Here is a 27,745-nt window from a genome sequence, read left to right as displayed (position 1 = left end):
TTTGTCTCCTCAGCTCTGAAAGACTTTGAGAGAGTCAGCACTGGCCATTGGGGGTTCAAATATTCAGACCCATTCCATGCATCTTTAGAATTTGGCAATAGATTTAGAAAGAGCTGGCTGTATGTTTTAACAAGCCCTCTTCTCTCTAAAAGGATTTTGTCTCCTCAGCATAAAAAATTTTCTGGCCTGGCCATCTATTTCCTTCATAGTTAGCTTTGGGAAAACTGGTCTTCTGTTTAGGGCTCTTCTAGTTTCCAACTACCCTGCAGGCTCCAAATGGCTGTCAAAAGCTCTTTCTCAAGTACAAATCCTTTCCTTGGGCCAACCCTTACTCCTAGCCTGTGCTCAGAACAGACAAATCTTCCCTGGAAAGATAGCATGTGCTGTACAGATGCAGCCTGACTTAACTGTAGACATCATGAGCCATAACTTTCATGACTATGCCTAAGTAACTGTACGCCCTTTCCTTATATAGTTTCCCTGTACACTGCAGATTAAAAAAAAAAAGAGTGGTATGGTAAATGAAACTTGACTACTAGAACCTGTTCAATATCACCAGGATATCACCTGGCATCTTTGATATTAGCTTGAGCTAAACTAACTATATTCTAGGTTTAATGAAAGTCACCTTTGTCCTTAACACCACATAATTCTCTACTTGCTGATCCAAGTTGTGAGGACTGGCCAATCTTGCTACCACCCTTGACCATGCTTGTGTAAGTAAGACCCCAGTCAATTGCACTCTGCAATTCTGGATCTACTTGACCCTTTTTCAAGTCTCATGGAGCATTAGTTCTTTCACACAGGATTTCCCAAGTGATCATAGCTTGCCTGGAAGAATTTTAACACATTTTCCCAGTCTTCACTTTGTGTTGTTCTCCATACTTATACAGCTCTTCAATCAATATGATTTTTCAAAGTCATGAAATATTTTTAAGTTGTTATAAAAGCTTGGCTTGCCATATGCCTTATTGTATCTATCTAAAAGAAGAAGGTATTATAAAATGTTTGAAAAGAATCAATATATAAAGACTTCAAGATCAAACAAAGAATAATGTCATACTCAATTAAGGAAACTACATACCTGTGATAACATCACAACTATTGGATCGGTTGTTGCACTGGCAGGGCAAGCAGCCTGTCTTATTAAAGCCATAATGTCCATCTTGGCATCGGTCACACATGGAGCCAGTGACACCCACTCTGCACTGGCAATTCCCAGAACTGCAAATAAAATGAACAAAAGTTCAGTGATTTAGAAAACTATATTGTCTAATGCTCCATAGATTATCTGGACACAGCCAAGAGTTTCTACTAGATTCTACTTCGCAGAGGCACAAAAGGGATTTTTTTTCAGGATTTTTGTTTGTTTGGTTGGTTTTGTTTTCTGGAACTCTGGTCTCACTTTGTAGCTCAGTCTGGCCTGTACCTCACTACGTAGCTCAGGCCTGCCTCAAGTTATAATCCCTTTACCCCAGCTTCCAAAACTAGGAAACTGATGGATATATTCCAGCTAATAGTATTGATAACAATACTTTATGACAATTCCATCCTCTATGCTTTAGATTAAAGTACATGAAATAAAAAAAAAAAAGAATGGAGAATAGAAGTTCCCAGTGTAAAACCTTTCTCTACTGAACATTGGGACTTAGAACTTGTACCACTGCTGTATCTCATTTCAAGATTATCCCAAAGCTCTACAGGCATCTGTTCCAATTGGAGAAAATAAGCCAGCCTTTACCTATCTTCTGGGCCACAAATGTGAAGATTAAGATCTTGATAAATGAGACAGACATAGTGGCATGGCACATGCCTTTATTCCCAGCACTTGTGAGGTAGAAGCAGGCGGATCTCTGTGACCAGCCTGGTCTACAAAGCTAGTTCCAGGACAGCCAGGGCTGTTACACAGGAAAATCCTGTCTCGAAAACCAATACAACTGCCCCCCCCAAAACAAACAAAGATTTTGATAAATGAATCAGTTCACACTTATTTCTAGATTAGGAACTTGATATAATTCTCTATTTTGAGCCTACAATGTATTTAAATCATAGTTCTGATAAGTAAGATAGAATTCACAATTAAGTAATTATGACTAGAATGGGGATAGAATTCACAATTAAGTAATTATGACTAGAATGGGGATGTCTGATGCATTTCACACTAAATTGTTAAGATTTTATTTTTATTTATGTGTTTGTGTGTCTGGGTATATGTATATGCACATGTTTGTGGGTACCCATAGAAGCCAGAAGAAGGCACTGGATGCCCTGCAGCTAAAGTTACAGACAATTGTGAGTTGCCAGACATAGGTACTAGCAACTGAACTCTAGTCCTCTGTAAGAGCAGCAAGCACTCTTAAGCACAGAGCCATCTCTCCAGCTCCTGCAATTAAATACTACAAAAATTCTAGGTTGCTAACCAACCACCCCCACAAAGTAAAAATAAAAGACTTAAAATTTTTACTTAGTATCCCATCAATTTCTATTTATTTTCTTTTCTTAGATTATAACAATAATAACAATTCTCCCCAATCATTAAAACATAAAACTTTTGGCTATTTTCTTTTAAAAGTTTTTAATTTTTGTTTTTGTTTTGAGACAGTGTCTCTCTGTGTAGTCCTGGCTGTCCTGGCTGTCCTGGAATTCACTATGTAGACCAGGCAGGCCTCAAACACACAGAGATCCTCCTACCTCTACCTCCTAAGTACTGGGATTAAAGGCATGTGCTACCACACCCAGCTTATTTTTTGTTTTAATTAGGGACTCCTGTTGAATGAATCAAAACAGAAACCAAAGGGCAAGAACATTCATTGTTGTGTCCCATGCAAACAGCCTTCCACCATACACAGAAGGACAGTCATTGCTGTGATCTATATAAGACAGCCTCCCACCACACACAGGAGGACATTCACTGCTGTGATCCATATAAGACAGCCTTCCACCATACACAGGAGGACAGTCATTGCTGTGATCCATATAAGACAGCCTCCCACTACACACAGGAGGACATTCACTTCTGTGATCCATATAAGACAGCCTCCCACCACACAGGAGGAGCAGGGCTAACAGTGAACTGAAAGGACAAAAGGAAGATAGATGTGCTTGTGGTTGTCATCTACATAAATATCTAGTAAAGAAGGTCCATATCAGTATACAGGTTTGTTTTTCAGTTCTGAGGATTTAAACCCAAAGCATGATATATGCCTGGCAAAACACTCGACCACTGAACTACATCTCTAGCCCTCAAATAATTGTTTCATAGCAACATACCATGGCATTATTCAAATGTACCATCTCTTATTTAATTCTCTTGATGGAATTTAGGTTGCTTCTTATATCTGACTATTACAAGCATTGGGAAACCAAGTTGGGCCTGGGGTATGCCCATGGCAAGAAGCAGGAAGGGGGGTTAAGCAGGAGCTTCCATGGCTCCTGGAGAAATCATGACATGGAATTTAGGAAAATTGCAGCTAGTTGGGACAGAAATGCACAAAGTAATGTGCTGGAGAGTTGGCTCAGTGGTTAAGAACATTTATTGCTCTTGCAGAGGACCCAAGTTCAATTCCTAGGACCCATGCTGTGGCTCACAACCATCCATAATTCTAGCCCCAGGGGATCTGAAGCCCAATTCCAGGCATGTCTGGGGAAATCACTGACTGATGATTTCTATCCACTGTCACAGAAGTAATCAAAGTGACTGCTGACTGCAACACATGGCACAGAGCACAACATTTTAGAATAGCTGAATCAGATAAAACTTTGACAGCATTTAATTTTTCTGCTCCATGTTCTTACAATCATTCATTTATGTCTGACTTGTCACTAATTTCTGTAAAATTTTCCTCAAGTAACTTTTGGCACAGTATTTCTTCTGTAAACTTTCTTTGTTCATTTTTACCTCTAAAATGTTCCCTGCTTTCCAGGCTCTTTTTCCAATGAAACTTTTCCTAGCTGGTCCACAGAGATCTTGTTGTTCCCCATATTTACATTTTAATCCCAAGTGTAATTTGTTCTATATTCTTTCAATGTGTTAAGCGTTTTCTCATTAGATTATAAAATTCCTGAAACAAAAGTTTATCATGTAATTTCCTATTTTCAAGACCTATCACAAGTACAGGGACCATGCTCTGTAACAGGTTGTTTTAACGTTGTACACCTTGTTAAATGGGCATTTCAGTTCAAGGATTGTATGTATCCAACTTGGTAACCTCAGAAATGTAAAACAAGTAAATGCCTGGTTTGTTGTACATATTTAATAAATATCTGATGAATGCTCAATAAATATACAGACTAAAATTTGGAATTAGGCACTTGGAGGAGGAAAAGATTAAAAACACTAATTACCAGGGTTCACTGGAAAAAAAAACAACAAGTATTTTCTCTTTGTCCCCTCTTTTCTTCAATAGGGATACTGCTTGTTTGATTTTTGATTTTTGATTTTTTTTGAAGACAGGCATTCGGTAGGTCATCCAGTCCAGGCTGGCCTCTAACTCTCTTTCAGCCTTCTGAACGCTGTGACTACAGGTGTGCACCACTACACTTGGGAGGAAATGCCTTTCTTTACATGTTCATTCTAGACCTCAAAAGTTTAGACTCTGTATGAGCAGATCTTGGCAGCAGTCACATTTGATAGGAGACAAATTAACTGAAAGCTACATTTTAAAATAGTTTTCTTAGAGCTTTAGCTGCTAATAGTGATTCCCTAAGGAATTGTTGATTCAATTCAGCAGGCCAAGCTAAAACTATTAATACTTACCTAGCTCTTATGCATGTCAGTTAATGCACTTCCCTACCACCTCTCCACTTCTATTACTGTAATAAAAATAGAAGTTCTAAATTTGAAGATTATTGGGATTCTGGACTGAATAGAAGTAATATAATTTTCAACCATGGATACTCTACTGTAGTTTACAAATCTAAGGGTTTTATTTAATTAAGGTTTTCTCATTTTACTATGTCCCTAGTCCAACCAGTAAGTTTTACCTTCTACCCCTAAGAAAATATTTTAAACAGAGTTGAACTTTGGTTCTGTGATGGCTATTGTTGATTGCCAGCTTTACAGGATCTGGAATCATCTAGGAGGCAAGACTTGAAGCACACCTATGAGGGATTATCTTGAATAGGTTATTTAAGGTAGAAAGATTCATTCTAAAAGTGGATTGGGTCCCAGAATGCAAAAAAAAGAGAAAGGCTCCTAAGGATGAGCATTCATTATCCTCTGTTTCCTAACTAGAAATGCAATATGACCAGTGGCCATAAGCTTCTGCTATCAGAACTTTTCCACCATTATGGATTGTAGCCTGGAGCTAAGGGCTGAAATAAGTCCTTTCTGCCAGAAGTTGCTTTTGCCTGAGTATTTTACAACAACAGGAAGAGCAACTAAGACAGCTTTCCTCTTCTGCTTGTCAAAAAGGAGTAGAAAAGTAGAAAAAAAACCCTCATTTTTACACCGAAAGTTAGTATGCCTTTAGTCAAATAAATCTAATCTAGAAAAGAAAGAAAGAAGGCCAGTCTTGTGGTAATATTTGTACTTACCACCTCTCAAATACTGTATCTTAAAAAAAATCATGTATTGAACTAAATTTCTATTCAAAGCTACCTAGTCTATTCAGCCATGCAGTTTTCTGGCAAATAAGTGAATTTGCAGAAAAAAATAAATTAAAATAGAGGCATTCTAAAAGCAGGAAAAATATAACAATAACAATAACAATAATATAAAAACAATGAGCCCCTGTGTTGAAGACCTATATTAATAAATAATCTCCTTGTTCTCCAGGTAACTCTTCTAGGTGGAAGTCATAATCTTTAGTTTGCTATTGAGAAGTCAGCTATTGCTTATAGTCAGTGAGTTGGGATTTATTCGTCACTATCATTCTGTGTACCCCACGCATCATATCTCACTGCCCCTAAAGTTCTGCCCTTCCTTTCTACCTGGTCTAGAATAAACATTGTCTCTCACTTCCAGTAAAAGTCAAATGTTCCCTAACATAAGATGAACATCCTGACATTTGAAAAGCTGTGGTAGGGTAACAAAGCCCAAGATTCTCAGAAGTTACAATAGCAAGTATTTAGATACTCAAGTTAGATGACAGTTTTAAACTTTGTACTGTTCATATAGATGGTGAACACTGCTCTTTTAAAAAATCCAATAGGCATTTACTAAATATGCCTCTTAAATAACTTTGGAATACCCACTTTTCTAAGGCAGAACAAAATGGGTCAGGAGACCAGCAGCCAGTGACCTAGCCATGCAATTTTGTGTATAACACAGTATATTTTAGGATAAACAATAATTGGAATGTTGTTTGTTTTGCAAGGACTGATTAGTACATTTTCATTTGTCTGAATTGATTATCAAATCATATTACCTATAATAACTTCCTGCATAGAAAAAACATGCATTGATGCTATTTAAGGTCCCATGAACTCTTGTGTTCTTGTTCTAGAGCATCACATGATGTCCTGGAAATATGGATATGGACAGTCTGGGGTATCAGTTAAAAAAATAAAGAAATGAGAAAAATAAATACATAATAGGGAGGTGTTGGGAGAGCAAAGATAATGAAACAGCAAAGCAGATTTCTAATTCACCTCTCTCTCTTTCCCTCCTCACCCCTCTCTCTTCCCATGCCTTCCTTTCTCTCTCCATTAAAGAGAAAACATTTAAAATATGAAAGTTTATCATATGGATAAATCATTTCAATCATGCAGACCATAGAAAGCCCTGTTCATTTCTGAATTCATTTTACTCATTTTCACATGCAGAGAAAAAAAAACAGAAAAGATGCCCCTAATACATATCTAGTCTTACCAAAAATATATCCCAAAGCTACTAAATGATTTTGCAAAGAGAATGTACATTCATCATGTCTGAAACACAGGAAAACCTTATGATTCAGTAAAAAGGGATCACTTAAGTCCTTCTACATGTGAGAAAACTACAAAGAAATATCACTCCTACTGAAGATGGCATTCTGAAGATGCCATTCAAGCATTCTGAAGCATCTATGAAAACAAGCTTGCTCTTTATTCATCTAAGACATTACTTAGTATATAAATGGATGAGTTATTTCTGAGGATCTACCATGAGACAATGAATTACAAACATCCCATAGCTATGATACAGCCATGTTTTTTGAGTTGTTGTTGTCTCTATAACAGCAGTTCTCAACCTGTAGGTCATGACCCCCTTGGAGGTCGCATATCAGATATCCTGTATATCAGACATTTACATTATGATTCATAAGAGTAGCAAAATTACAGTTATGAAATAGCAATGAGCCAGGCGGTGGTGGCTCACACCTTTAATCCCAACACTTGGGAGGCAGAGCCAGGTGGATCTCTGTGAGTTCAAGGCCAGCCTGGTCTACAGAGGGAGATCCAAAATAGGCACCAAAGCTATACAGAGAAACCCTGACTCAAAAAAAAAAAAAAAAAAAAAAAAAAAAGAAAAGAAAAGAAATAGCAATGAAATAATTGTATATTTAGGGATCACCACAACATGAAAATTGTATTAAAGAGTTGCAGCATTAGGAAGGTTGAGAACCAATGGTCTCTAAGGTGTTTTCTCTTTAGAATTCTGTTCTGGGAACTCAAAACACTGATGTCAGCTGAAATCTTTCTCCCTGGAGAATCTATCCCTTAGTTACGTATTTTAAAACCAACCAGAGTTAACTTCAGGAATCCTGACGAAGCAAATGATTGAATCTAGATATGATGCCTCATGTTTCCTGGGTAGATTTTTTAAATAACAGGAAAAGAGGTGCTTTCTTTTCACTTAAAAAAAATCGAGGGAGTAGAGTGGGAAGTTTGCTTGTGAGAGCTGTACTAAAAGTGCCTTTCCATCATGTTACTCATGGCCCACAGCCAATTTTGGCATGTATAAGAATTCAGTCACTTAGCAAACATAAAGCTTTGCCTGTGTGACTTCTTTTACAGAGTAGAGCCATACAACACCCCCTTTCATGGGCTCCCTGTTACAGACTGCCGAATGCTTTCGGAAGCAAAGGTCAATGATATAATCATGGGGGAGGGGATGTAAAAATATGGTTTGTGCTTATTCATAGATCAGAAATGAAAGAATTGAAGATTAACAGCTTCATCACTCTAGAGGAAGGGCATAGCACTCCATTTTGAATAGAAATCAGAAATCTGCAAGATACGCTAGCAAGACATTTAAGGTAGAATTTGTTCCTCTGTTGTCATTTCCTAGGGACTTTAATATCTAGCAAATTGTGAACACTGTACAGAGAATAAGCTTACTCTAGTTAGGAAAACTGTGCTCATATCCCACATATCTTAAACTATCCAAATAGGGTTTTAGATTTTTCTTGTGGTGCCAAGGCTTAGTTACAGAATTTGCACAATCATTGGTATCAATAAATATTGTAAGGCTTTAATTCTTAAAAAGTTATTTCTTCAGGAAGGCCTAATAATAATAAAGAACATTACACATAAAGAAAATTGTCAAAAAACTCAGTAAAAGTTTTAAAAATTTGTTTCTTAGGGCTAGTGGCATAGCTCAATTTGGAGAGCACAAGAACATGTGTAAGGTCCTGGGTTTAATCTTTACTCCAAAAATGTGTATTTCTTAAAAGTCTATTAACAAATCAGTTGTCTTCCAACATGAATAGTTACTCATTTTTCAAAAGGAAGTTAAAAAAATCTGTCATTTCAAGATATGACACACATCAATAAGTACTCACTAATTTGTTGTTTTTTTAAGATTCAGTTTTGCTTAAGATGTATGGATAGAAAATATTCAGAATTTCCATTATTTTGTAATTATAGTGATTAAGTGGGAGGGGTGGAAGACAGGAAAGAAGGTATCAGCGTTTCTGGAAAAACAGTTTGAGGAGATATAGCTTGGTTCTCATCCAGCTTTCCTGGTATGTAGCTGACACAAAGCACATACTCTCCCTTAGCCTAGATATTCTCCTTTGTGAAGTGAAGATGACCACAACAACCTTTATGGAGCAGAGTATTGTGAGAATTAAAAACCATATACACAATGTCCGTACAAACTTCAACTCAAACATGAAAGCAACCGTGAAGATGGTGACAATATTCTTAGATTATGTTTTTCCCCCAACACATATTAGAATAGGTTGGAATTCACAGTATCTAAATACAGGAAACACTCCAAGTTATTTGCTTTTTAGATTCTATTTTTAAAACCCCTTTTTAAAAAGTGGCAAGAAATTAAAGGTAAGCACTTATTTTCTTAATTAAGAAATTTTTAAAATTTATTTTACATTCCAAAGATCCCCCTCTTCCCTCCTCCTGCTCCTCTAGCCTCCCCCTCCCAATCCACCCCATTCCCTTCTACAAGAAGGTAAGGCCTCCCATGGGGAGTCAGCAGAGCCTGGTACATTCAGTAGAGGCAAGTCCAAGGCCCTCCCCCCACCTCAAAGCTATGCAAGGTGTCCCATCATAGAAGTTGGCTCCAAAAGGCCTGCTCATGGCACCAGGGATGGGTTCTGACCCTACTGCGGGGGGGGGGGGGGGGGGGGGGGGGGGGGGGGGGGAGGGGCTTAAGCAGATCATGCTACACAACTGTCTCACTATGCAGAGGGCCTAGTCCAGTCCCATGCAGGCTCCACAGCTGTTTATCTAAATTTCATGAGTTCCCACTAGTTTGGCTTGGTTTGGTTGTCTCTGTAGGTTTCCCCATCATGATCTTGATGCCCTTGCTCATAGAATCCCTCTTCTGGAGCTCGGCCTGGTGTTTGGCTGTGGATCTCTGCATCTGTTTCCATCAGTTACTGGATGAAGGCTCTGTGATGACAGGGTATTCACCGATCTGATTACTGGGATAAGCCAGTTCAGGCACCCTCTCCACTATTGCTAGTAGTCTAAGTTGGGGTCATCCTTGTGGATTCCTAGGAACTTCTGTAGCACCGGGTTTCTCCCTATCCCCATGATATCTCCCTCTATCATGGTATCTCTTTCATGTAAGCACTTAATTTTTTCACTAGTTTGGAGCAACAGGTAGCTAGGGAAAGAATATATTCTGATACATGTTACAAACAGTTTCCAGAAAAAAAAAATCTTACAGTTGTGAAGGGAAAACTCTGGAAAGTCCTACATCATATAGAATCAAAACCAGCTACACCATTTGTATCAATGAGCTAATGATTTCATTTATTTGTTTTTTTTTTAATTTTTTATTTTTATTTTGCAATACAATTCAGTTCAGCCACGGATTCCCTTGTTCTCCCCCCTCCTGCTCCCCTCACCTTCCCCCCAGCCCGCCCCCCATTCCCATCTCCTCCAGGGCAAAGCCTTCCCCACAGACTGAGATCAACCTGGTAGACTCAGTCCAGGTAGGTCCAGTCCCCTCCTCCCAGGCCGAGCCAAACAATCCTGCATAGGCCCCAGGTTTCATGCAATGAGCACAGGACCCAGTCCCACTGCCTGGATGCCTCCCAAACAGATCAAGCCAATCAACTGTCTCACCCACTCAGAGGGCCTGATCCAGTTGGTGACCCCTCAGCCATTGGTTCATAGTTCATGTGTTTCCATTCGTTTGGCTATTTGTCCCTGTGCTTTATCCAACCTTGGTCTCAACAATTCTTGCTCATATAAACCCTCCTCATTCTCACTAATTGGACTCCCAGAGATCCACCCAGGGCCTAGTCATGGATCTCTGCATCTCCAGAAGGGAAGTCCGGGGCAAGATGGGAGCTGGGGGCTGGCCTCCTCATTTATTTGTTTTTAAATATCAAATATCTTGGCACATTTTTGTCATTAAAACATCTAGTGATTCTTAAGATTTGCAGGATATAAACTACATGTTTATGTACATATTTAGATACAATATCATTAACTTTAACTAAAATATATTAATTGATATATTTATGGTCACTAGGATCTGGAGGGATTGTTCAGTGATTAATAGCACTTGATGTTCTTGATTCCCAGTACCTATATCATGAAGATTACAACTGCCTATAACTCCAGTTTGAAGGGGATTCAATGCACTCTTCTGGACTTCATGGGCACCCTTATACACACATCTGTACTCACACATACACACACATTTTTTTTCACTAAAGAGCCTTACTCTTTTCTCTTCCTCAGATAGTTTACATGTTGGTACCCTGACAGGGAGAACAAGAAACAGAAAAATTATATTAACTAAGTCTATCAATTTTCTTTTTGTTTTAAGAAGGAAGAACAATTTAGTTTGGCAAGAGACTGAGACTGCTAATTAAAATAGAGTCTGAAAAAAAAGCCCTGTTGATTATAACTTCCCTTAAACTGTTAAAATAAGGTTTAAGAGGTAGTAAGAAAATTTAGCTACTAGAAAAGTTTTTATATAGGAAAATAAAATGAAAAGTTACTGACAATACTTCATTTCATTTTGAGCTATAGTTTTGTAAAGGAGATGAAAAAATAGTTTCCTGTCTTATTAGCAAAAATGCTCAACAGTTGGACATTTTGGCTGGAGACTGTCTGTCCCTATCTTTCTGGTCATGGAAAAGATCATTATACAATGAGTAAAGCTCCTTTTCTTGAGGAAAGTTTTTATATAGGAAAATAAAATGAAAAGTTACTGACAATACTTCATTTCATTTTGAGCTATAGTTTTGTAAAGGAGATGAAAAAATAGTTTCCTGTCTTATTAGCAAAAATGCTCAACAGTTGGACATTTTGGCTGGAGACTGTCTGTCCCTATCTTTCTGGTCATGGAAAAGATCATTATACAATGAGTAAAGCTCCTTTTCTTGAGGAAAAAAAGATAGCTTTATTGTTGAAAACACTGGGCTATTATGCCAAACATTCCTTGTATTTTTTGAGGACAAATAGTACACAATGTTAGAGCAAAGTCAAATTCAGACAGAAATTCCCAATAATTAAAATGTATTACTTAAGTACAAAAATATTTTCTGAAAACTAATTTTACCATCACCAAATTTAAAAGATTATTTGAAAAATCAGTAGCAAAAGAGAGGCAAAAAAACATCAAAAATATCATATTCCCAGAGCTATAACTCAGAAGCTTGGCTTAATTAGATAGGAGGCTTATTTCTCATTCCCTTCATTTTTTTTTTTTAACAGAAGAAACAGAGCTCTAAGAATTCTTGGCCCACTCAATTATTCCATTACTTGGACAGTGATTCATTCTCTCTCTCTCTCTCTCTCTCTCTCTCTCTCTCTCTCTCTCTCTCTCTCTCTCTGTCTGTCTCTCTATTGAGACAGGGTCTCATTTTGTAGCCCTTGATGACATTGAATTTGCTATGCAAACCAGGCTGGCCCTGAATTCACAGAGATTCCCCTGCATCTGCCTGCCAAGTGACAGAATCAAAGGTGTGTGCCACCATGCCTGGTTTGTTTTCAATTTTTAACTGTTGTGAACCACACTCTATGAACCTCTTATATATCCCTTATGCTCCTGAGTATAATTTTCCCTAAGGAATGTATCAAGGAGTGAATTACTAGGCAACTGATTTCACTAGGCAGTGCATGTTTTGCAATAAAGGAAAGTGCTCTGTGCTTCAGCAACACTTGGCATTCTTGTGATTACTAAAGCAATGAGGTGTCTTCATAATTGCAGGTCATGTGAGTTTGCTCTTCAGTAAAGGCTCTCTCAAGTACTTTCCACATTTATTTCTAGAAACTCTAGAAATGTTTCTGGGAAAGCAGTCCTGTCACTTTCAATTGTAATTGTCCTTTCTCAATACGTGGTTTGTCTTTTTACCTTCTTTATAAGATCTTTTCATAAACAGAAATCTCCACTTTTAATATAGTTAAATTGATCAGGATTTTCCTCTTTATATTTTGAAGGATAGTTAAGCAAAATTAAGAGCATATATACTAAGATAATTATGTTTCATGCATTTTAAAAATAACTAAAGGGGCTGGTGAGAGGATCAGCAGTTACAAGTACTGGCTGATCTTCTAGGGGACCCAAATTCTATTCCCAGCACCCACATGGTGGCTCACAATTTTAATGCTACTCCCAGGAGACTCTATGTCCCCACTTCTGGCCTCCTAGAGTACTGCATGCAAAAGATGTTAGAATTCCTAGCCACTCCCCCAGCTACATGACTGTGTGTGCAATGTCCAGTAGCCAGGCAAGATGCTTAGGGCCTTGTGTCACCCTATGGCCTTACGTCCTACATAATCTGTGTGCCATGTGGTCACATAATTTGCACGTAGCATGATCATGTAATCTATGTGCATGCATGGCATAGCTACATAGGCCCATATGCGCATGTTGGGGGGGGGTACCTATAAAATCGGGTTCCACCTATTCCTTCCCTCTCTTCTTGCATGGTCTATGGTTACACCTATTCCTTCCCTCTCTTCTTGCATAGGCCTATGCACATCCCTTCTATCCCCTTCCCTTAATAAACTCTTATAGTGGGCTTCATTGCGCCTCGTGGCTTGTCTTGCATGGTAAACAGCGCTGCTTAATAAATAACATTGTGCCACTTAATAAATAACAAGAGATGCACATCTAGATATACTTGCAAGCAAAACACCTATTCAAATAAAAAATTAATTAATTTAAAAAAACTGAAACGATTTTGAAAGCTTCCAGCATAAAGAAATGGAAAAAGTTGAGGAGACAGATATATTTAACCAGATTTAAACAAAATACAAAGTGTACATGCACTAAGTATTCTATGTATGACACTGATGTACAACTTTTTATATTTTATGAATCAGTGAAAAATAAACATAAAAACACAAACTCAGGAAAATTAGAATGCCTGAATTCAAATCCTCATTCTCTCACTAGTCATATGACTCCATGTAAATCATACTTTTAAGATTTTTTTTTTTTTGAGACTGGAGAGATGGCTTATCAGTTAGGAGCATTTGTTGCTTTTGCAGAGGACCTGGGTTCAATTCCAAGAACTCACATTGTGGCTCACGACCATCCGTAACTCCAATTCCATGAGATATAACACCCTCTTTTGAATCCCAAGGATACCAGGCATACATGCAGTGCACATACATATATGCAAGCAATATATATATATATATATATATATATATTTGACCTAAAATATATATATTTGACCTAAAATATTGAAGATTTTTATGTTTAATTTGTGTGTCCACATGCACATGTACATGGATGCTCACAGAGGTCAGAAGATGGTGAAGGATCCCCTTGACCTGGGATTACATGCCTCTCCATCATGGATATTGGGACCTAAACTGAGGTACTCTAGAAGAATGGTGTGGTGGTTTGAAGGAGAATGGCCCCCATAGGCTCATAGATTTGAATGCTTGGTTACCAGGGAGTGGTACTATTTTAAAGGATTAGGAGGAGCAAGTGTGTCACTGGGGAGTGGGCTTTGAAGTCGCAAAAGTCCAAACCAGACCCAGCAGCTCTCTCTCTTCTTGTTGCCTGTGAATCCTGATGTAGAACTCTCAGTTACTTCTCAGCACCATGTCTGCCAGTGTATGCCCACACTTCCAGCCACGATGACAATGGACTAAACCTCTGAAACTGGAAGCAAGCCTCCATTAAATGATTTTCTTTGTAAGAGTTACTGTGGTCAGGTTATCTTTTTACAGCAATAGAAGACTAAGGCAGGCTCAACCATACTGTTTGTTGGCAGAATGTGGACTTTGGGACTTTGGATTAGAAAAGTAGTTGAACACGTTAACTAGATCTTAATGGGCCATACTAGTAGGAGCATGGAAGACAGTGCTGAGGGCAATTTAAACTATGGGAGTCTAGCTCAAGGAGTTTCACAGGGGAAGAATATTAAGTGACCTAGAAACCATTTTTGTGATATTTTGGCAAAGAATATGGCTGCTTTTGCCCTTGTTCAAAAACAAATCTGCCTGAGGATAAATTGAAGAGTTTTAGATTAATGGCATTAGCAGATAAGATTTCAAGACATCCTAGTATTGATTGTGTCATGTGGTTATTAGTGGTCACTCCTATAGATATCTACAATGAAAAAGGAGCAAGCTGAGTAAGAAAAAATACAAAATATACAGTTTGCGGAGGAAAGGAGAACCAGTTACTTTAATGGAGTTAAGTCCAGCACTCAAGGAGGTAAAAAGTTTAAAGAAAAACCTGATGCTAAATGGGATAAAGGGAGTGGACCTCAGGGCAAGATCCCACCCAGCTAAGCTTCCAACTTGTAAAAGAGAATTAAAGAAAAACTTAAGCAGTGAAGGAAACCAGTGGAAACTAAAAGCTGATGGAAATGTATTTGAACAAGGGGGCCAAGTTCCAGGATATAAGAAAGGGGTTGTGGAATCTCCTTCCATGGCTAAGGAAAGCTTCTGAAGCCAGGCATGTCTGTCACAGGTGTCCCTGCATGGAGGCCAAGAGAAGCCAGTTTGTGAAGCTGCAAAGGTGAAGCCTGGATTTCACTGGAAACCCCAAGATGTTGGAGAAGCCAGAGTTGTGGGACATCTGAGGAAAACTGCAGACTGGGTGTCGAACCAGCCTAAGAGGGAAAAGTGTGTTACAGTCAAAAAAGCTGAAAGAAGTTGGAGGTCTAAAAACAATTTGGACATTACACATGGAGATACAGAATTTGGAGTTTGCCCTGATGGGTTTTGGACTTGCTTTGGTCTAATATTTCCTCACTATGCTCTTCCCTTTTGGAATGTAATGTACATTTTGTGCCATTGTATGTTGGAAGTATATGATTTGCTTTTTGATTTTGGTTTCACAGGGGATTACAATTAAAAGATTTCCTTGAGTCTCATGACTGTGGACTTTTAAACAGTATTGAGACTGTGATAGACTACTGGGACTTTTGAAGTTGGACTAAATGCATTTTATGTTATGATGTGGCTACAACGAGTTGAATGTGGTGGTTTGAATGAGAATGGCCCCCATAGGCTCATAGATTTGAATGCTTGGTTACCAGGGAGTGGTACTATTTTAAAGGATTAGGAGGAGCAAGTGTGTCACTGGGGGGTGAGCTTTGAAGTTGCAAAAATCCAAGCAAGGCCCAGCAGCTCCCTCTCTTTCTGCTCTCTGAAGATCTTGATGTAAAACTCTCAGTTACTTCTCAGCACCATTTCTGCCTGTATGCCACCACGCTTCCTACCATGATGACAATGAACTAAACCTCTCAAACTATAAGTAAGCCCCAATTAAATGGGTTGCTGTGGTCATGGTATCTTTTCACAGCAATAGAACAATGACTAAGACAAACAGCAAGTTCTCTTAACTGCTGAGCCATTTTTCTAGCCCTGTGTAAATAATTTAATCCCTTTTCTTATCTCTGTGTAAATTACTTAACCCCTTTTCCTGCCTGTAAGATGGAGAAAGTATCTCATACAAATATCATAAAGGTTAATTTAGAAAACATGTTAGGCATGTATGTAGAACATGTCTGACACATTAAAAACTATATGTGCTGTCACTAGTTTTATACTACTGTTGAAGCATCTCACTATACCTAAAGGTCATTACAATGCTCCCCAACAGCTTTATGTTTGCTTTCACATTTAATTCTTTAACCCACTTGAAACTTTCCTTTGTATATGTTATAAATTAGGGGTCCAACCAAACTCTCTTCATCATAGTATCAGTTAACCTCTACTCCTGAGTACTTCTGGCACATCTTCATGTCTTTATGCATATAAGCAGTCTTAGGGTTCACATTGTTTTATCTGTGTGCCTGTCCCTGAGCTAGGGCGACAATGTCTGAATTGCTGTCATCTTATTTTCCACCAATGCTCTTATGGGAACTTTTAAAAGTATACCTGTCAAAAGAGCAGCACTCTGCATATCTCTGAAATATACTTTTTGAGCATCCCACTTCTCTAATGCCTGCTTCCAACCCTTCACCACTGTAGCCACAATGACTTTGCATTGCTCAGTACCTAAGCACACTCCTTTATCAGAGATACTGGCAATACTTTTCCTCCAGGGGTCCCCATGACATGCCCCTAATTTATTGTGTTCCTTATTCAAATGCTATATTTTCCGTAAGGACTTACCTAATCACACTAAAAATTCTAAGTTTTCTTACTACTTAATATAAGCACATATTTTTTATTTGATTCCTTGTTATCTTGTTCACTCTCTCTCTTCCTCTAGAAAGACAGTTCTATGAAGTCAAGGAATGCTATGTGCTTTGTCCATTGTATTTCCAGTGCATAGGTTGTTATGTAGCAGCAGACAGCCATGCAAACTTCATTTGGCTCCAAAATTCATGCAGTTTCTTCATTAAGTCATGACAATCTCTAAACGTATTACATCTGTTTGCACCTTAGTCCATTTAGTATCTCCCACACACTTAGTCCTGGTACTTTATGTTACATTTTGTGCATCCCTTTAAATGCTGGGAATAAATCATCATTCTAGGTGATTAGAACAAAACTTTTAATGACATGTCCTTGATGGGCCAATAAAGACATCAGAGATCTTAGATTTGTTCTTTAAAACAAGACTAAGAAAAACTTACAGGGAAAAAAGTACATCAAAGAAAAATCTATTTTGCTTAAACATTCCCATATGTGTTATATATACACATAAATATTTGTGTGTGTGTGCGTGTCTGTACAGGTGCAGGCCAAAAGAAATGATGGGTGTCTTCCTCTATTCTTTCCATTGTGTTTTTTTGAGTAAGGGTTTCTTACTGAATCTGAAGCTCACTTATTCAACAAAACTAGCTGGTCAGGAAGCTCCAGTGATCCTCTTGTATCTGCCCTCCCAGTCCTTGGATTACAAGTGTGTGCCACCATGCCCAGCATTTTAAATGGATACTGTAAATCCAAAGTCAGGTCGTCATGTAGCAAGCACTTTACCAAATAACAGCTCCCCACACTCCCACTTAACCTTTCCTAATAAATTTGCTTAATCAATTAAGACTCTACCAAACAGTTTTTATTAGCTTATATAAGCAAAGACTAGAGGATTCCTATCAAGCATTTTCTGTCACTTGCACTTCTTGCCCATGCACATATATTGAGTGGATTTTTGGCAACAATTTTTTTGCTTACTTTCCACTATTATCAATGGTTCTGAAATTGTAATATGCATCAAAATCATCAGAGGGCTTATTGTAACCTTCATTGTTGAGCCCTATCTCAGAGATTTTAGTTTAATATGTCTGGCTTGAGCCTGGGATTTATGTTTTTAACTACTACCCAGATTATGCTCATACTGTTGATCAGGGACCATAACTAGAAAAATCACTGTAAGGAATTAACTTGAAAAACATCACTAGATATTTCACAAGGTTTACAGTCCTAGCCCTTCCTGGTAGATTTTTCATCTCTAGCCTTAGCATTATACTATTAACTTGATAGGAATTCCAACCTAAGAGGAAGATACTTCAGGCAAATGACCCCAGGGGTATGTCATTAAGCCCTGGTCCCTTTTACCTTACTCTCTAGCCTTCTCAATAAATGAATTACAATTACTGTCCCTCAATGTTTGGTTATTAGTCCTCGTTGCCCTGCCTGCCTTCTTCCCACTTCAATGAATAAATCCATGACACTTGTATTCAGATCTTCAAAAGTAAAATACCTGTCATTAAAACCCCAAGACATGTTCTGACTCTTAAATCAGTTTGTTATGTCTTACTTCTTGTCTTTTTCTTTCAAATGATTCTCAATATATAATCCCACTACTTCATGTTTCCTTCTATAAAATACTTATTGTTACTGTGGTCCAAAGTGATTTCTAAATTTATCTCTTCAATGACCAACCCCTACACCAATGAATCATACAGACACCCAACCTAGCACTTACATGAGATACCCACACTGCCACGTATAATCTTGCCATGTTCTATTTCAATGCACAGTGGAAAGAGCCTTTGGGCCAAACAGATCTGAATTCACTATTTTTTAACTCTCAGATTCCATTTACAAAGTTCAAAAGCAGTTGTCTAACATGTGCAAGTCCTTGGGTTTATTTTCCCCTCATCTCAAATAGAAACTGTACCAATGATTAGTTATTACATGTTGCTAAGTAATTTAGCTTCTGAGAGAATGATGATTGAGTTGTTAGAAGTTGGAGAGTATGTACACGTAAAGCATCAAACATAGAGGTTAACATTAATCTCCTCATTCCTCCTGATACCTTTTCTGGATTATGCTGCTTCTTTGAACAAATAGGTCATCAAGAAAAGTAATATATTACTCTGTAATTTTTCCCTCAAATAGCTATAGCATCTGTTGTGTTGTACATCCTATTCATTTTCTGAACTCTTTAAAAGATTATTTCAAGATTAAAAAAGTAAAAATTAATGAAATAGTCATAGTATGTGTTGAAAATTAGACACAGAAGAGGAAGAAGTTTTTCATTGATACCAGAAGCTGTCTTTTCATTATAGTCTTTTGACAACATGGAAATTATGCTTTTGCCCCTTCAGTATAGTAATTATAATAAAATTTAACCCTTGGCATATCTTTGAAAACCTATCCAATATTATGGAACTTATCTACTGAAAAAGGTATTTATTCATTAATATATTTCTTGTGTCTCTCTCTCTTAGTGGAGAACTCTTGATTTAGAGCACAGAGACACATGTGACTCCAGAATTGAATGCCATAGAAGTCTTCAGGATTTTGTTCTCATCATTTGTTTGTTCTTCCTTGAGACTGGGGCTTGCTATTTAGCCCAGGCTGCCCTAGAACTTGTGATTTCTTTCTGCATCACCTCCTGTGTGCTACGACAGCTAGCTGTTCGTGGGAATTTAAAGTAGTGAAAGAACATGCAATGTTAAAAGCCATCCAATTGACTCTTCTCATTCTGGTAGTTAATAGACACTCAAACTTGGGCTTATATAATCTTTTGATTATTTCTTATCTGTAATTTGCTGGATAATCACACTTATCTATTTCTTAGAGTTGCTATTGAATTAAATTATAAGATTACTATGAATTGTAAATTGCTTTACAGATATTATCAAATAAACATTCTCCACAAAACATATTGAATTTACTAATACAAGTAGAAGCTTGAAAAACTCAGCAGAAAAAAGGGAAGCACAGCATCATTGGTGGCATTGTATCCTAGTACAGCTATTATGGAAAAACAGTACAGAAGTTCCTTAAAACAATATAAAAAAAAACTATATGATTCAGCAATCCCATTACTGGGTATATAGCCAAAGGAAAGTTAATCAGTATGTTGAAGAGGAATCTCATATTTATTGGAACACTGTTCACAAGAATCTAGAAATGCAAACAACTCTACTGTCCGGCAGTTAAACAATGTATAAAGAAGTATGCACAACAGAACCCTATTCAGACATAGAAAATAATGAAACTCTGTCATTTGAGGCAATATAGGAGATCTTATGCTAAATGAAATAAGCCAAGCACAGAAAAATAATACTACATGACCTCATTCATATATAGACTAGAAAGCTGATCTCACTGAAATTGAAGATAGAGTGGTAGTTACCAGAGTCCTGGAAGAGTAGAAGGACTAGGAAATGAGAAAGAAAGATGTATGGGTGGGTGAGGGGGGCCTAAGAGTAAGGAGTTCTGGTGTATCACTGCACTCTAAGGTGACTACAGATGTCAAGTATATGCTGTGCATTTCAAAAGGACATAAGAAAGATTTTGTTTTTTTCACTGTCACAAATGGATGGAATGATTTGAGCAAATAATTTTTTTTGGCATAAAGAGATAATAAATGTTTGAAGAAATACATATATGTTCAATGTAAATAGAAAAATATATGTGTACTTTATAACTTTTGGGTTTATATATGAATAAAAATGTAATTAAGTAAATAATTGTCAAAGTGCATTGTATCATATCAGAGAACTAATGAGTAACATAATTTTTGAACCAACTCTACATGTTGAAAAGGCCACAATGTGTTATGGAAAAAAATTAGAGAGGAAAAAATCATGCTGATTTAAGACACAGGGGAAGACAAAGCTTTCTCTGTAGGAACAAAAGTCCTTCTATTTCAAACTAAGTCTACTAGTATAGTTCTAGAAAGTCTTCTTTTAAAATCTTAAGAAAGGACATTAAATTAGGCTGTGAGTTTAACTGTATATTCTTACCACAACATCATATATCTAAATGTGTACATGCTCATGTAACAAAATGAATTCCTTTAGCCTATAAAGAAGTATCACTTGGACCAACTTTGCTCTCATGGCAAGACAACAATGCTATATGCATGTTACCTTTCTCGACTGATCTCAATAATGATTCTACTGACTTTTAATCATAAAATATGAAATTTAAAGAGGAATCTTTAAAGTATAGAGTTCTCACATGGCTTTTCCCAATGTGGTAGTTTGAATGTAACTGGCTCCCATGAACTCATAGGGAGTGGCACTATTAGAAAGTGCGGCTTTGTTGGAATAGGTATGGCCTTTTTGAGAAGCATATCACTGTGGAGGTGGGCTTTGAGGTCTCCTCTGCTCAGGCTATGCCCAGTGTCTCAGTTCAATTCCTGTTACCTACAGGTCATGTAGAACTCTCAGTTCCTTCTCTAACACCATGTCTGCTTGCACACCGTCATGTCTCACCATGATGATAATAGACTAAACCTCTGAAACTGTAATCCATCTCATTAAATGTTTTCCTTTATAAGAGTTGCTGTGGTCATGTTGTCTCTTCATAGCAACAGAAACCCTAAGATACCCAACTTCCCCTAATGTTTAGTTAAATATTATATATAACCACAGAACATTGATAAAGACTGAGAAGTTAACATACACTGCTGTGATGGTTATCAACTTGAGTACATCTGGAATTAACTAAAACCCAAGCAACTGGGTACACATATGAGGGTTTGTTTTTTTTTTCTTAATTGCATCATTTGAAGTAGGAACAACCACTTTTAATTTAGATATTTTGAGGTGGGAAGATCTACCTTTAATCCAGGCCACACCTTCTGTTGGCAGCCTATATAAAGGACATAAAAGAAAGAAACACGCCTTTAATCCCAGCACTCGGGAGGCAGAGCCAGGCGGATCTCTGTGAGTTCGAGGCCAGCCTGGTCTACAGAGTGAGATCCAGGAAAGGCGCAAAGCTACACAGAGAAACCCTGTCTCAAAAAACCAAAAAAAAAAAAAAAAAAAAAAAAAAGAAAGAAAGAAACACTCTCTTTGCCTGCTTCCCCTCACTCTCATTAGCAAGTCTATTCCTTCCCTAGCATTGGAGACTATTTTTCTCTTAGTAAAGGTTATTATTGCTTTGATAAAACACCATGACCTAAGCAACTTGGGGAAAAAAGGGTTTATTTGGTTTATACTTCCATATCACTGTTCATCATTGAAGAAAGTCAGGACAGGGACTCAAATAGGGCAGAAGCCTGGAGGCAAGAGCTGATGCAGAGACTATGAAGGGTACTGCTTATTGGCTTGCTCCACCTGGTGGGCTCAGGCTGTTTTCTTATAGAACCCAGGACTACCTGCCCAGGGGTGGCCCCAACCCACAAGGGCCCTCCTACATCAATCACTAGTTAAGAAAATGTCCTACAAGTTTACCTACAGCCTGATCTTATGGAGGCATTTTCTCAGTTGAGGTTCTCTCTTCTCAGTGACTCTGGCTTGTGTCAAATCGACATAAAACCAGCCAGCAAATTACTTCTCCAGGATTCTGGTGTATACTGAAGACCAGGTAAGACATTCAGCCTCATGGACTGAAAAACTACTGGATTCTTGCACCTTCCATTAGTAAACAGCCATTGTTGGACTGTCTAGACCACAGACTATAAGCCATTTAATAAATTCCCTTTAAATATATATATATATATATATATCTCAATATTATATCTATCCTTTCTTATAGAATATTATATTAATATAATATCTCTCTATATAATATCTAATAATATAGTATGTATTTTATGAGTTCTGTTCCTCTAGAGAATCCTAATATAACTGCTGATAACTACAGACTTACTTGGATTTTCCTAAACTTTCCAATCATGTCTTTCTGTTGCAGGTTCTCAGGCTATCATCTAGAATTTACTAGTCACATCTCAAAGGAGTCTTTCCAAATTTGTAACTTCAATGTCCTTTCTTGTCAGTTATGACCCTGAAGCTTTTGAATAGCTTTGGTTAGAAATTCTGCACCAGATTTTTTATTTCTGGATTATGGTTGCTCAAATGTTAAAGTTAATACAAATGTCCAAAATGTAAAACACTTCTGGATTTAAGCATTTTAGAGAAGGGTTATAGAGCATGTAGTAACATGTCAGTAGCACTTTCCAAGTTACGTGGTATTTTCATCTCGGAAGGAAGCCAGGCTATAGACCAAAACTCACTATATGTTTATAAAGCTTTAAAACTTCTATTTTTCCCCTTTTTTATTAGTTAAAAATTTCATTTATTTTACATCTTAACCACAGTTTCCCCTCCCTCCTCTCTTCCTGTTCCCTCTCCCACTGCCTCCCCTGTGCCCTCCCCATCCACTCCTTCACTGTTTCTGTTCAGAAAAGGCAGGCCTCCCATGGGTGTCAACAAAGCATGGAATATCAAGTTGAAGTAGAACTAAGCTCCTTCCTTTGTATTAAGGCTGAGTGAGGCAACCCAGTATGGGGAATAGGTTTGCAAAAGCCAGTTCAAGCGTTAGGGACAGGCCCTGATCCCACTGCTAGGAGTCCCACAAATATACCCACTCTATACAACTCTCACACACATGTAGAAGGACTAGGTGGGTCCCATGCAGGCTCCCTAGCTGTTGGTCCAGAGTCTGTGAGCTCCTATGAGCCCAGGTTTAGTTGTTTCTGTATGTTCCCTTGAGATGACCTTGACACCCCTGGCTCATACAATCCTTCCTCCTTCTCTTCAATAGGATTCCCAGAGCTGGGCCCAGTGCTTGGCTGTGGATCTCTGCATCTGCTTCCATCTGTTACTGGATGAAGGTTCTATAATGATAATTAGGGTAGTTACCAATCCGATTACAAGAGAAGGCCAGTTCAGGCACCCTCTCAACTATTGCTAGGAGTCCTAGCTTGGGTCATCTTGTAGATTCCTGGGAGTTTCCCAGCACCAAGTTTCTCCCTAACTCTGAAATGGCCCCTCGTTATTCACTATAGCCAGAACTTGGAAACAACCTAGAAGCCCCTCAACCAAAGAATGGATAGAGAAAATGTGGTGAATTTACATAATGGAGAATTACTCAGCTATAAAAAAACAATAACATCATGAAATTTACGTGCAACTAGATGGAACTAGAAAAAAAAATCATCCTGAGTGAGGTAACCCAGACCCAGAAAGACAAACATGGTATGTACTCACTCATAAGTGAATATTAGCTGTAAAGTAAAGGATAACCAGGCTACAATCCACATCTCCAGAGAGGCTAGGTAACAAGGAGAGCCCAAAGAGGGACACATAGATTTCCTTGGGAAGGGGAAATAGAAGAGATCTCCTAGGTAAATTGGCAGGGGTGGGGGGTAAGTTCAGTGGATGAGACCATGAGGGATTGGGTTGGGCAGGGTTGGATGGGAGAGGGGAAGTGGGGGGGGGGCAATCTTTTAAAGTGTAATGAAATTGCCTATGAGGAAGATATTTCCCTAGAGATTATTTTTGTGGTTTCTTCTTAAGCAAGAGAAATTTATAGTTTCTTTGTCATTTGGACAGAGGTTGAAAATAACATTGAGGCTGATCCTTCTAAACTGAATCATTTAACTTAAGTTTCCCTCATTTATGTGAAGTTCCATTATCTGGAGAGAAGGATTTAACAAAACCCTTTGCATTTCAAATGTCTATGAAAGGTTCCTCACCCTTAGGGAAGGAGGACGATCTCAAGTTTGCTAGTAAAGAGTCTAAAAACTGTTTTTAACCTTCGCGAGAACACAGAGGATATGGCAGTCTGTGTAAACTGAGAAGCTAATTGTTAAGATCTGTAACTTAGGAAGCCCAGTTTAGAGCATCCTTGCAAGAACTTGGCATTAAGGGATTAAATTCATCCTCCCTCAAAATAAAAAGATCACTGCTACCTGTAGGGATGCAGACTGGTAAAATACCATAAAAATAGTGAGCATGCATCAGGTGTCCAGTTGTTCAGGGACCAAGCTGCAACAAGTAATTCCACATATTAGCAAAAAACATCAATGAACTGATAGGAATCATTCCCTTTATACTTAATGTCATAGGAGGACTGACCCCAGAGTTGTTAAACAATGAGTAGTTAACTGTTGGAGAATGGGTGACCTTAAAAGGAAGGCACTGCACTTTCTGCTACTGCATATGAGGGTCAGAGTAATTAAGTAGAAAAATTAATTACAAGTATGATTTTATTCAAACTTTGTGAAAAACTGTCAACCATATAAGTTTTCGACTTTCCCACATCTATTGTGTTTGTAAACCAAAGGCCTCCCTACAAAGAATAACAGCTCTTAAAACTCTTTGAAGGTAAAGGGCCCTTGGATTTATATTCGGCAGCACATAAAGAACATGGGTATAGAGGAGCTGTTTGATATTCAACATCAAGGCTTGGGGAGATTAAAATCCCATGGGGTGTAGTGGGTGTAGCAATTCAGCCCCTGCAGTCTGCAACAAAATAACAGAAAGCACACAGAGAGGGTATAGAACTGAGGAGGCTGGGACTGCAGCACACTTCTATAAATTCAGTTTATGAACACAAACTACCCTTACATTTGTTTGCATTAATCCAAAGCATTAATTCCTAGAGATTATGCACAGAAACGTGGCTATTACAACACTTCATCCATCAAACTTCTCTTCATTTTCTTACTATTCTCTTATTCTTGTCGTGTTACCCTTATTTCGACCCTTGTTAATTTTCACTCTGCATTTAACCACTCACTATTACACATACCCACATTGGATATTGCTACAATACAGTGCTGATCTTACTCCTACTGTTGAGAATACCTTGCTAAGGAGTTGGTGAGAAGGCTCAGCAGTTAAGTGTGTACTGTTTTTTCAGAAGACTCATGTTTAGTTCCCAGCATCCATGTTAGCCAGCTCATAACCACCTCTAACTTCAACTCCAAGGAATTCAATTCCCACTTCTGGCTTCTATGGAACATGTGCCCAAAAACCCATGCAGACACATACATATAATTAAAAAATATATCTTTAAAAATTATTTGATGAGTAAATTTCAATTTATATGGTCTTCTGTGACCTGACCCCAGAAGGACTTATCAGATTCATCTCTTATCCCTGCTTCTTTTTTACTTGACATCTATATTGAGTGCATCTCTGTGTCATTAATTATCTTGTTTCCTATTCTAAAAAGGCCTTTTCCACCTTTTTTACTCTGTATGTCTAAATCATTTCCTTTTTCAAAAATAGGTTAAATGCTACTGCCTCAATCAGTTGAGCTCTGGTTTTCACAGCTGTAACTGATGTCTGCAAACTTCTCGGTCATTTTAAATAGTTTATCTTCATATTTTCTGGTATGAATCAGTTTTTACTTTAAGCAAATGGTACCTAGGTACTAACTACAACATTTATATGAGCTTGATTTTACCATTAGCATACAGATGAAGCAGACTACTAGAAGCAAAATAAATGATTGTTTAATATTACAATAACAACATTAAAATACTACTGTATTTTATTACATAAAATAAACTGTCTTAAACTGACTTAAAGTTAAACAAGAGGAGTCTGTGATAAGATTTAGAAACGGTAACATGTTTGTTCAACAACAGTGTCAACTCACTGTGACACGCTGTCACAAAGGTCACTAGCTGCTGGGAAGATGTTTTTCTTCCATCCATTTGCCTACAGCTGCTATCTAGTTAATAATTAGATGACTAGGAGGGCAAATTGTGCCTGCCATGAAATGGAGTCTTTAGATACAAAACAGATAACACTTTCCAGATTACATTAGATATGCATTGTCTCCATAACAACATCAGTGTGCTCAGTGCCCATTTCTGACCACTTAAGAGTTAGAGTTTAGTCTAACTTGTTTTTCTACAAACCTAATGTGCCATTTAGTATAACAAACTTAATATATCTCCTAAAACATAAACTATCTCACAATGTATAAATGCTTATTGAGACAAATAATCAGAGATACAGGCTGAGTTTACATACCTTCTTTTTACCACTATGATTATCTTTAAAAATTTTACTTACAAGAAAAAGTATATTGAAGGATAAAAAAAATATTTTAAACTTGAGGTTGATGACTTGTAGGAATAATAATTGGCATATTGAACAATGTTATGAAGTGCTGTTTTATTTTTTCTACAAAACAGTATATAGTATCTTATGTGCATACTGCATTTGCAAACCTGAATTCAGTTCTCAGAACCCACATTACATGGTTCACAGCCACTTGTTAGTTCAACTCTATAGGTACAAATACTGTTTTCTGAATTCCACAGGCACCTGTACTCACATGAACACACATGTGCATACACATATACTTTAAAATATACCTTCTCTAAAAATAATAACTTAGAATATTTCTTGAGTCTGTCAGAGAACATATAGGAACGTGTCAACCAGACATCTCTACCTGAATTTCCAGTCATTTTAATATCTACATGATTAATACAAAACAACATCACTACCTTCTTTCAATTACCTTAAGTCTGTATTTTTTCATCTGGCAATGGAGTATTCTTCTTCTTCTATGCCCAAGCCAGAAAGACACATGGTAGTCATTTCCCATTCACTTCATACATTCAAAGCAACCATTTAACCCTTAAATTAGTTCCCTTCTCTGTGCTTTAGATATGGCCTTATCTTCTCTTGCTTAAATTGTTAAACAGCTTTCTGTTTAACAGAAAGAACATGTGCTGTTCTTCCAGAGAAGATTTTCCTAATGGTCTTTTTGCTTGTACTGCATACTCTTTCTGTTCATCAGATGGCTGGCAGAGGATTTT

At 37.7% G+C, this 27,745-nt stretch overlaps 1 protein-coding gene across 1 annotated transcript in view; it reads right to left on the bottom strand.

The window, feature by feature from the left end:
* Megf9 (multiple EGF like domains 9) overlaps positions 1-27,745 on the bottom strand; it is a 101,808-nt gene that overhangs the window by 17,366 nt on the left and 56,697 nt on the right. Inside the window, exon 3 of the mRNA XM_052716064.1 lies at positions 1,085-1,224. Coding sequence (XP_052572024.1) covers positions 1,085-1,224 — 140 coding nt within the window. The remainder of the gene's footprint in view (positions 1-1,084; positions 1,225-27,745) is intronic.

This window comes from Peromyscus californicus, unplaced genomic scaffold, assembly GCF_007827085.1.
Source record: "Peromyscus californicus insignis strain IS unplaced genomic scaffold, ASM782708v3 Scaffold_5__1_contigs__length_169319896, whole genome shotgun sequence".
Lineage (NCBI taxonomy): Eukaryota > Metazoa > Chordata > Mammalia > Rodentia > Cricetidae > Peromyscus > Peromyscus californicus.
The sequence above is the reverse complement of the archived record's forward strand: the minus strand, read 5'-3'. Positions and strand labels throughout refer to the sequence as shown.